At 35.6% G+C, this 12,361-nt stretch overlaps 1 protein-coding gene across 1 annotated transcript; it reads right to left on the bottom strand.

Annotated features, from left to right (window-relative positions):
• Positions 1-6,369: 6,369 nt before the first annotated feature.
• Positions 6,370-11,741, bottom strand: LOC143244762 (frizzled-2-like). The gene has a single exon (XM_076490033.1). It carries the CDS (start codon positions 11,497-11,499, stop codon positions 9,784-9,786), a length of 1,716 nt encoding a protein of 571 aa, XP_076346148.1. The 5' UTR covers positions 11,500-11,741; the 3' UTR covers positions 6,370-9,783.
• Between the last annotated feature and the right edge of the window lie 620 nt (positions 11,742-12,361).

The raw sequence follows: 12,361 nt of genomic DNA, 5'->3' as shown, positions 1-12,361 counted from the left end.
TGGAGAGCGTTATAGAAACAGCTGTTAATTCCGTTACTTGATTACTTCCTCCCCTCTGGTCAGTAATTTAAACAAATGGATCGAAACGTTTGAGTGGACAACATACTAATCCTTAACATACTCTTTTCTTCCCATGTTTGGCTTTACCCTGACGTTGCGAGTCAGTGACTTCCATTTTGAACCTGGCCCAGCATGGCCTAGCGCGTAAGGCGTGCGACTCGTAATCCGAGGGTCGCGGGTTCGCGCCCGCGTCGCGCTAAACATGCTCGCCCTCCCAGCCGTGGGGGTGTATAATGTTACGGTCAATCCCACTATTCGTTGGTAAAAGAGTAGCCCAAGAGTTGGCGGTGGGTGGTGATGACTAGTTGCCTTCCCTCTAGTCTTACACTGCTAAATTAGGGACGGCTAGCACAGATAGCCCTCGAGTAGCTTTGTGCGAAATTCCCAAACAATACAAAAAAAGCATTTTGAACCATTTCTAAATCTCTCTGGTTGACTATCACGAACAATGCTCTGAGAACCACTGCTCTAACGATTTTTACTAGATCTAGACAGTTTAGCTCAAGTGCGCAAGAGATAGCGCTAGGGTTAAAAATCTTGATTCCATTACAGATTGCGTAAATGTAATCCTGTTTCGTTGTTGTTGATATTTAACCCCTGCTGCCTTTTTGAATTATGCATCGTTACATAGTAATGTAATGTATTCTGCCTTAACCTTCCCTATCACAAATCATTTTATTTATTCACTTGACTACTATTGCATCCTAGGGAAACGAATGATCACGGATTCCTATGTTATGTGTCACGGACTGTAACCGAAACTACTATTTCTGGTTGACAGAATTTTCGTCAGCATTGCGTCCCACTCATTAACTGTAGATTAATTACAGAGAGTTGCATTTTTTATCATTCTGGCTTAGTAGAGGTTGATTTACGCAGTTGCTAAAAAAAAGTACAAAGTGCGCATTGAAGTGGGCCTGAACAAAGCCAATCCAGTTGTTCCATTCGATAGGATGAAAAAAACCTTTGTGACGGTGAGTGCTGCTAAATGGCTACTTTCCGTATGGCCAGTAATTCAAAATTAGAGACGGCTACATTGCAGTCATCTACGAGCTGGTCTGACTATTTAGTATACAGAAAAGATTTTAAACTTCAAATTCGTAGCATCCACCTAGTGGAAAATTTTGGACTCTGCCAAAATATATGTGTGTGTGTTTGTTGAGTGGGCAGACTCGAAAAATACCGGACAAGAAAATGATTTTTAAAAGTAAAAGATTTTCCCCGATATTTGTACTTTGTTCCCTCGAGAAATAAAATCCAGGATTTTATCACTGCAAATCCGTAAAATGACTATTGACCCACCAGGGGATAATATATAGATTAATACCTTTCATAAAATTTTATACTTCAGTTCTTATAGTCTTAAAATAAACAGTAGACAAAGATTATTTATCTTAATGTACGTAACATGTATGTCAGTATCTATGTACGTAACAAAAACTTCTGAGTCATCTTTTGAATAGCACCATAAACAAAATTCCCACTTTGGGTATTCAAGATTCAGACAATTAGAAAAATTAGTGCGGTATATGTAACACAGTCTGTATATATAACTCTAAATCTCCGATTGTTTGCTTGTTCACCGCATTCACTATGCAGATCACACTTCACTCACGCAAAGATACGCAAAACGATAAATTTTCGTACATCGTCTGCTATACGAACCGTTAATTTTATCGTTAAAATTCATATTATACGAATAAATTCTACGTAGATTTGACATTTATTTTAGAATACAGTATTATAGGTCTATTTATTTACAAATTATTAATTATGCATCTACTGATACATCATATATTTAACCTCACACACAAAGAAATATATGCAGAATTAGAATGTCATGTGTGAAAAAGCAAACAATAGGCATGACCTATAAAATAAAATTATGTCGTGTACAATAAAATAGACTACGCAGAATAGAGAAACGCTTAAATTATAATACTTATTTTGTACTCTTACGTGTCCCGGCATGGCTAAGCGTGTTAAGGCGTGCGACTCGTAATCTGAGGGTCGTGGGTTCGCATCCCGGTCGCGTCAAACATGCTCGCCCTTTCAGCCGCGGGGGCGTTATAACGTGACGGTTAATCCCACCATTCGGTGGTAAAAGAGTAGCCCAAGAGTTGGCGGTGGGTGGTGATGACTAGCTGCCTTCCCTCTAGTCTTACACTGCTAAATTAGGGACGGCTAGCACAGATACCCTCGCGTAGCTTTGTGCGAAATTCCAAAACAAACAAACAAATACTCTTACGTATTACGATTGATCCCGGAAGAACTCGCAGTTTATTATGCTACGTTTTATAATTTATCTGGGACGACTCTCCAGTTTATTGTGTTACGTTTTCTAGGCATTAAGATTTCAAATAGTCGGAAATTTTAACTTTAATTGAGATATTAATATGTGTTAAATTCATGGTATTTGATAACAAGATTGATACACACAGTTTTTTTTTTAACACAAATATATTTTAACATACAACCAAGAAAAAACAAACAATACAATTTATAATAACGGTTGTTACCAATAGCTATTACAAATAATGGTTTATATACAAGAGTTTTACAAACTTGCAAACAATACTAACTCTTATATCCGGTGATGAACTAGATATTTTATCGACGATCCAGTTTCTCCAGCAAATTAATTCTGAGTTGATATTGTCACACCTCACTTAAGCTAAATTAAGTGGTTGGCTTCACGCCCCTGACCTTTCACCGATGAAGATATTTAATGTACTCATAGAAATTATTATATCCGAAGTTAATTCACTGAAGTTAAAATGTTTGTAATGTTTGACATCTGTAAACGTTCCTGATCAAATTCTGTAGTTATCCGATTAATAAGCGTCAATCACAATTGCAGCTTCCGAAACCTACAGCGCATTGACTGTAGCTGTCCAATAATAATCTTCTACTCTCTCTCAGCTAGCTTCTTTTATACGATTCGCGCGAGTTTCTCGAAGTTTCAACAATGTTTGAAAAACGTAAAACAAATATTATTGATTCTTACTCTCAAGAATATTTTACCAATTTAGAAAACAGGCGGAACTTGCGAATTGCACAGCCAATATTATACGTCACACGGAAAAAAATAAAACTACACTGAAATAAGTGTAGGTATTTAAATAGATGTAAAACGAAAATTATTGTTACAGTACAATAAGGTTAAAGTTAAGTCAGGATAACTGGTAAAGTATTCGCATGAGGTGGAAGATGGGTTGAACGTGATATTGTATTTTTATTTATTAGAATAGATATACCTATTTACTTATAGATTATTAAGTATACATCTACTACTACATTATATATTTAACCTCACACACAAAAATATGTGTATGAAAAAGCAAACAGTAGTCCTAGGATATAAAATAAATTTATGCTGTCTACCATAAAGTAGGCTACGTGAAAAGAGTAAAGCCTACATGATATTGCTTATTGTGTAATATAAGATTTAAAGTAAAACCAGCGAACGTGTTTTATTTTACTTTTTCCTCCAGGTGGCCCAATACCTTGAAGAAGATATTTTTTTTCTTTTGAAACATTATAAATTAAAACGTTGAATTTTGCTTCTAGTATACTTCATACATGAATATCACATTCATAAAAATATATTGAATTTACATTAAAGCAAAATAAATATGATATTATATGCATATTTACGTTTGAAATTTAAATACTTGAAGAAGAATGACGGGGAATGGGAAGTTAGGCTAAACTCATGCCGTTCGTGTATTATAAGATATTCTAAATATTCTACATAAGGGCCTATTTATCATGGCCAATAAAGAAAAAACAAAAAGACATCGCATATAAGGAAACCCTTATTTAGAACAGGTTTTATTTTATTTTCAAATAACAAACTTAAGGTATTTATTTATTTTTTCCTAAGTTCATAAAACATTTGTTACCCATCGAAATATGAAACGGGGTGGCACAGGAGGTTTTTTTCGAAAACCCGGGCGACTCCGAGTAATACTACTAATTTTAAATAAAAGTATAATCCTCACAACAAGAACATAAGTTTTATTAGAATTTACATCTTTAATGATATAATTTTAAGTGTTCTATTGAAAAACTGGAGTTCTTAAAAAGCTTTTTATTTCAATAAATGGTACCACTTTTAATACGTAACAACATTACAGTTTAATACTACAATCTGTAATTACTAGCACAAACAGCCAGCAGGGCGGCAATTCTGCTAGTTTGGTTTGCTTTGAATTCGCGCAAAGCTACACGAGGTCTATCTGAGCCAGCCGTCCCTAATTTAGCAGTGTAAGACTAGAGGGAAAGCAACCAATCATCACCACTCACTGTCAATTCTTGGGCTACTATTTTACTAACGAATAGTGGGACTGACCGTCATATTGTAACGCCCCCACGGATGAAGGGGCGAGCATGTTTAGTGCTACGAGGATTCGAACCCACGACCCTCAGATTACGAGTCGAACGCCTTAACCCACCTGGCTATGCTGGGCCTTATTTAGACTTTTTTTTTTACCGCCTGAAGATGTTGCATCAGTTTCTATTTTTAGACTCTCCTGTTCATTTAATGTAGTTTTAATTTTGGCCTTCAGACCCTTATTAATAACTAAACATTTCTGAAAAGGACTAACCACTGATTTTTGACAGTATGATTTTCGAGACAGTTTTAAATCAAACCTTCAGGCTGTGTGGAATAAAGATTTAATACTGTCGAAAAGCATATTTATACATAATTTAATAAGCCTGTAACTGTTGCATGTTCAAACTACATTAAAATAGGTATTAACTGTGAGCTTATATATATTTTTCGTCGTTAATTTCGAAAGGTTTTGTTTTGTTTTGAATTTAGCGCAAACCTACACAAAGGCTATCTGCGCTAGCCGTCCATAATTTAGCAGTATAAGACCTACCGCCAACTCTTGGGCTACTCTTTTACCAACTAATAGTGAGATTGACCGTAACATTATAACGTCCCTACGGCTGAAAGGGCTAGTAGTTGGTGTGACAGGGAATCGAACCCACGATCCTCGGATTACGAGTCGAGTGCCTTAGCCACCTGGCCATGCCAGGCCATTTCTAAAGGTACTTTTAACAAAAGTTGCCTGTAGTTGACACTAATATGATTCAGATAATGAGGAATAAGTAGTCATGGGGACATTTTAGTGAGAATATATTTAGATTATATGTTTAACTAGAAATATAAGATCTTATTTAGTAGTTACTCAATACTAGAACAACAACATATTATCATAAAATTAACTAGCAAAATCTACATCTAAAAATTATCAGTTTGTCACATCTTGTTTGTAGAGATCTACACCCCAGTTTTCAACCACCTGAGGTATCGTATTAAATTATAGACCACTTGGGGAGTTGTTTTTTTTTTCACCTAAAGTGTGTTAAGACCTTATTTTTTTTCAGTCACTAACTCCCGGAAAATACTTCATGCTCTAGCATAATAACAGTTGGGACTGTTTCCACAGGGCTAAACCCCTCTCAAAATTGGTATATGAATATTGAAATTGAAGAGAAATATTCTGCAAAATCATGAAAGGTTTTAATGAAGAGGGCAACAAAAATGTATACTCCTTAGCTCTTTGACACTCAGTTATCACTGAGTATGTACAGTACCGTGGAGTTTGAAAATAACACCTATATGTAACACCAACATTTTATAATTCAACAAAGTGTGTCCTATCTAGCTATTAAATAAAAAGATTTCTTGGAATCTCCTATCATATTTAAATTTCTCGTCTTTATGATAACAGTAAAGATTTATATTTCGGAAACCGGAGCTGTAAAGTTTTTCGCAAAGACCTTGCCTTCTGCAAGCGGTGAAGTTTATTTTTCCCGACATGATCGCGCACATGTATTTATAATTTTACTATTAGATGCGTTCCATGTGGGTGTAAACTCTGTGGAATTAATAATCAAGTTTTGGAACGTTATTTGGAAACCCAATTACTAATTAGGTATTGCTGTAAACTGCAAAGTCATTATTAGCTTACATGACTCAGTGTAGAAACTGTTCAACAATTTTTTTTTCAAAGCATTCTATACATTCAAGCCTTTATAGATATGTAAAAATTATGTCCAAGTTATTTCTTTTTATTAGTTCTACAATTTTCAGTTCTTTGTCTTTCGAGATGAGAAGTGTGTTTAATGTTTGAAAAGGGATTATCAGAAATGATCTCCTAAAGGTTATTGGGAGATTTTTTTGTGAACCTGCAAATGTTAAATATTTTTAGCGCATGTTAGGGACCACTGAAGAAAATAGCGAGATATTCCCAATAAACGCTATTACGAAAACCAAAATAAAAAAACAAAGTGTTGTGGGAGAAATAAAGTATTTTATTTCAAAAATCCCAGAAATCACGATTTAAAATGAAACCTTTTACAGATCACAATTTTTGAGCTAATGCTAAAAGCAGTGTAGGCGATGTACCAGGACGCACGACATAATACAGTGAATAAACAGATTACAAACAGGTTGAACAAAATAACACACCAACGAATCATCCTTTATTAGTTTATACCCACTACGGAGTTCTAAAAACAAAGACGGATTATGTTATTTATCTTAAGCAACAGCTTAATGTTTTTATTATAAAATGTTACACATTTCACGCAGATAAAAAACAAACACGTCTCTCCTGTAAACCTAGAGACTACAATTATAGGATTATGCAGAGAAACTAATCAGCGTTTTACAATAAACAAAGAACATTGAAAATAACCGATCTCACATTGGAAACACTTACGGATAGAAAATGGATAATAACTGGAGATAACTTAGGATTAAAAATATTAGTTGTAATTTAATTTGTTAGTGTATTTTTCTTCACATTAAGAAGATCGTTATGCAATAAAACATAAATTTTCAAACAGGAAAAATCACAGCATATTAAAGTTTTGATGAGTAAACGAAGTAATTTATATTTAATGAAGGTCTTTTCGGCTCCACACAGTAAATGTCTGACGTTTATGGTGAAATAAAAGTTCTATCAAACACGGTCAGTCAACGAATTGATGTCAGGTCATCATGAGATGTAAATATACATATACACATACATATTTTTCGCCTATGGTGATGATTATAATACATCACTCAAAAACAAGTTACGCTTGTACAAGAACCAGTTTGTCCAGGACTCACCAAGGTAGCAAACTTTGGCTCTCGTATGTCTACAACTATATGAAGTTTGTTATGCTATGATAATGTTGAAAATACTTTCCAAAATAACCTATCACTTCACAAATTATCGTCGCATAATTTCATTCAAACGAATACGTTAAGTACATAACATCGAAAAGGTAATCCGTGACAGTATCATTTAAGATAATTATTTTTATGTAATAAAATATTTCACGTGAAGCAAAAGAATTATTATTTTTTCTATCACCGCAAAACTCGAGCGTGTAACTGATTCCTTTAAAAGATTAAAAAAAACACACTTTATGACTCTGGCAATATTTTATCAGTGTTTGAGACAGTTTTAAACAAAATTATTAAAATCACAATAAAAAAAACAAGATGAAGAACTGCCCGAAAGAAGAGAGAAAACACATTTAAACTTCGTAATTTATTTCGATGGGCTCAGCAGCTAGCCCGATGTGGCTTTGCTGTAAGAAAACACACACACACTAATTTATTTTATTTACTGAAGCGACATTTTTAATGTGTTTGCACTTTCGTTTGCAAAGCATTATCACTTAGACTTAAAAAACTAAATTAGCAAACTTCATAAAAACATGAACTTAACGGGAAATGTTAAACTTACCGTGTTTACACTGAATAATAAAAAACCTAATTTCACACATTATTTTAACTAGGGTTTGTTGTTCTGTTGTCTGAGAATGCTGTTCAAGTACGAAACTCTTCATGTATTGTGATTAAAAGTTGGTAAATCTATTTCCGAAACACCCTCATATCGACATTAGAAGGAAGGTTTTTCAGTAGTGTATATTTATTTTCTTACAGCAAATCCACATCGGGCTATCTGCTGAGTCCACCGAGGGGAATCCAACCCATGATTTTAGCGTTGTAAATCCGTAGAATTACCGTTGTACTAGCTGGAGGCGTTTTAAGTAGTCTTAAATATCATCCTCTGCTGGAACAGCGATAAGTTTACGGATTTATAACGTTAAAATATGAGGGTTTCATTTTCCTCAGTGGAGACAGCAGATAGCCCGATGTGGCTTTGCTATAAGAAAAAAAACACACACACTTACATATCAAATTAATTACACTTTAAGTTTTATATGTAATAAAGTACATTTTTCAGTGATTTTTTTTAGAGAAAGAACAACAAGCTGAAATTCAGTGTTTTTTTTAAAATATCAAATAAAGTTCTACCTTGAACTTGCTTTGGTACAAATGACATAAATTTACGTTGTTCGTTACACTTTTGCTCGCGCGATCATGTATTTGTTGGCAGAGAAAATGTTGTATCTTTACATAATTATCTCGTCAGGGCTGTGCAGAGCTAAATAATCGCCTGTACACCTTTAATATAATACAGATATTTGTGAAACATCTATTTATGGTTTAGAAAACGGAAAACAGAATATTTATGAAGTAAATAAATGGAATCACCTCTTCTAACTTTTATTCTCTACTTCCAATCACGAAAGAAGTTAACGCTCAAATTAGAAAATAAAATATACATAGACAAACGTGACAAGAATGTGTTTGAAATTGATTTTTTTAATATCATAATTTAAAAAGGAAAAACTGAATGCATGGCTGAAGATTGTGCCCCCCATTAGGTCAGTGACAACTTTAAGGACTCTCTGTCGACATCTGAATTTGGCCATTTAAGAACTTAAAATGATAGAATATGGGGTTCAATTCCCGGCGGTGGACAGAGCGCGTATAATCTATGACATAGCTTTCCACTAAATATCCACAACTACTGAAGACTTTAATATGAATATGTAGGTCATGATTATTAATACACAAAATAAGAGAAAAATGTGGTGTTATGTTTGTTACAGAAATCAGTTCTCAAAATGACGACACAATAGAATGAAAATCATTTATCGAATAAAACGAAAACACAAGATAATTCACAATCCACGTCAGTACCCAACTATTGGTCATAGCAATGGTTACACTTTAAAAATAAAACAGTCTGTCTTGATGTTTTCTTAGAAATCAATATTCTTGAATATCGTAGATGGTTAAGTTTCTTTAATATCACCATGTATATAATTAAACATCTCTAATGCTAATTACAAATATATTACATAATTTACAAGATGTTGAAGTAATTGAAACATGGATGTTAGAAATAAGCTTACTGGTTATTGAGAAATATTATAGTACATACGAAGGAAGAGGTATACTGTATCGATTGATATATCAACATTAGTTAATAACCCAATTCAGTAATGAGAATCATAAACACATTTACTGTTACTTTTTCTACATTTATAGTATTTCTGAGACCATAGCTCAGAAACTGTCCACAAAATCATAAGACATACAGCAAGCTATTAACAGCTACGTTATTTAAATCATACTTGTAGAAGTAACATGAAAACGTTTAATTTCGCACTAAATTACATGAATTCAGTTCATGATGCTAATATAATCATTGAAGCAAAAACGGTTAGCTCACTTATCACACTTAAGAGAAACATGCTTAAGTACCCAAGCATTCACTATTTATAAAAGTGTCTTTTTAATGATAAGAACTGTAACATCGTAAAGCAATATATTAATAGTTCTATTTAGTAAGGTCACACATAGGCTTCGTGGTTGACAATTCGATGACATATTTTCTGATAAAAGTTCCTCCAGGAACTACACGTTTTTCCTGACCATATCCAAAATCCCGAAGTGATACCCACAACTAACGTCATTAAATATTTTATCATGAAAACAGCAAAGTCTGGCTTGGGCCAGTACCCTTGTGTTCTAAACAAATCTTTAGGGGGACAAGGTATACTGTACATCGGTTTCTGACAGTTTTCTTGTTGCCAAGACAACATCCAAGATTCAAAGTAAGTCTGTTCATAAAAATAGCAGGCTAGAACTATGACGGCTGGTACAGTGTAGAGTACGGAGAATATACCAATACGAATCATCAATTTTTCAAGCTTATCTGTCTTCGTTCCATCATGCTTCATGACTGTACGAATACGACACAAGGAGACAAATCCCGCCAATAGAAACACTGTTCCCAGTCCTAAATAGAAAAACAGGGGTGCCAAGACAAACCCCTTGAGTGCCTCGACATCCCAAAGGCCAACAAAACAAACTCCACTTAAGATGTCTCCTTCCACTTTCGCCATAGCTAAAACAGTGATCGTCTTTATGGCGGGAACTGTCCACGCTACTACATGAAAATAATGCGAATGTTTTTCAATGGCTTCATGACCCCACTTGAGACCTGCTGATAGAAACCAGGTCAGAGTTAGAACCACCCACCAGATGGAGCTGGCCATACTAAAGAAATATAACATCATAAAAAGGATTGTACAGCTTTCTTTTTTATTGCCTTGAGTGATAGTTCTAACCATATTCACTCCAGCCTTTGTCTCTGGTGGGTCGAAAGGTTTATTACAAGCCACTTCGTCACCCAGAAGAAACCCCACAACGTACGTCAGTGCTACCATAAAGTAACAAAGAGATAAACAAATAATAGGCCTCTCGGGGTAGCGGAATCTCTTCATGTCCACTATAAATGTAAGAACTGTAAAAAGTGTAGAAAACATGCACAAAATCGCCCACGTGCCGATCCATATCCGAGAAAAGGTTCGTTCCTCTTGTCTAAAAAACATACCATAACAAGGTAATCCACAATTTTTTTCTTCTTTCCTTCCAATACGAACTACATAGTCAAGTCCTTTGGGGACTCGAAATTCTGTTGGGCATATAAACTCCTTACCTGTGGTTGGTTTTCTTCCGGAATCAGCGTGAGGAAAGGGTGAAGAAGTCGCGGTACGGCTGGACTTCTCTGTGTCGTTCTGACCTACACATAGTTCGGGTCCCCCTGCTTCTGGAAACTTCTCACATTCCAAAGTTTCAGGCCAGCGAAATCCAAACTTATTCATCAGACCTTCACAGCCATTCCTTGCTGACTGGCACAAAGAACGACACGGGGGAAGGGGGTGAGGCAAGATCGTGCAAACAGGAGTGTACATAGAACACAGGAAGAACTGTAAATCTGGACTACACTTTACCTTCACTAAAGGGAAGAACTGGTGAACTTCGAGGCCAGCGTCTTCTTGTTTCTGATGGTTAAGTAGATTTGGCATCATGGTCTGGTTATATTCAATATCCTTACACAGCGGCACTGTAATAGGTTCACACAGATTGTGCTGTGGAATAGGATTCAGGTCGTGTTCAGAAACTCGTGTGCTGAGCACTTGAGCCTGAACTTGGCGCCTTCCATGTTGGAACGCTGTGCCGAGAAACAGAGCAAATAGCGTAATCGCCGATGCACGAGACATGACGTATTTGTCTATATTAACTCGGTACTACAAACTGGCAGCGTTGTTTCTGTGTTTAGCTCATGCTGCAACAGATGTGGCTACAAGCTATTTCTAAACACAGCAAAACCTTGTGGGACTTATCGATAACACGAAATATTAAACCCACGAGCACCTATTGTTTCACTTGCTGACCACGTTTCGTCCGATTTGCGTGGTACAATGGCGCACACTGACTGATATATTAGGCACAGATAGAGGAGCGTACGCACGTCCATTCGTTGTTACCGTGTGTCGTGATTGGCTGGTTCTGTAGATCTATGCGTAGCCAGTTGTTCGAAATTATCAAACCTCTGTATACTCAGGGTACATTGAACTTCATTCACGTACGTCGAAGCTCACTTACTTTTGTGACGATTGTCACGCAGTTCCATTGATGGTCAAAATACACACCTTCAGTTAGTGAATGTTTCATTTCGGTTTCTAATTAGTATAGTTTACTGAAGCCACAAAAATTATGCTCACCATATGTTTTAGCAAACACACCAGCAAATAAAAAGCTTTTCAAGAAGGAAATGTTTTAGATTCAAACCGAAAAGCCTCCCAGTGGCAGAGCGGTATATTTGCAGACTTACAACGATAGAAACTGGGTTTCGATACTTGTGGGCAGAGCACAGACAGCCCTTTGTGTAGCTTTGTGCATAATACCAGTGATCTACGCATTGTACCTGTTAAAAAAACTAATATTACTGAAAATTGTAATATAATGTTTGAGACAGATTAACTTTACACCAGTGTTTATGGTTTTCTTATAGCAAAGCCACATCAAACTATCCGATGTGTCCACCGAGAGAAATCGAACCCCTGATTGTAGCGTTGCGAA

This window comes from Tachypleus tridentatus, chromosome 1 (assembly GCF_004210375.1).
Source record: "Tachypleus tridentatus isolate NWPU-2018 chromosome 1, ASM421037v1, whole genome shotgun sequence".
In the NCBI taxonomy this organism is placed as follows: domain Eukaryota; kingdom Metazoa; phylum Arthropoda; class Merostomata; order Xiphosura; family Limulidae; genus Tachypleus; species Tachypleus tridentatus.
Note: the sequence above shows the minus strand (reverse complement) of the source record. Positions and strands in the feature narration are given on the sequence as shown.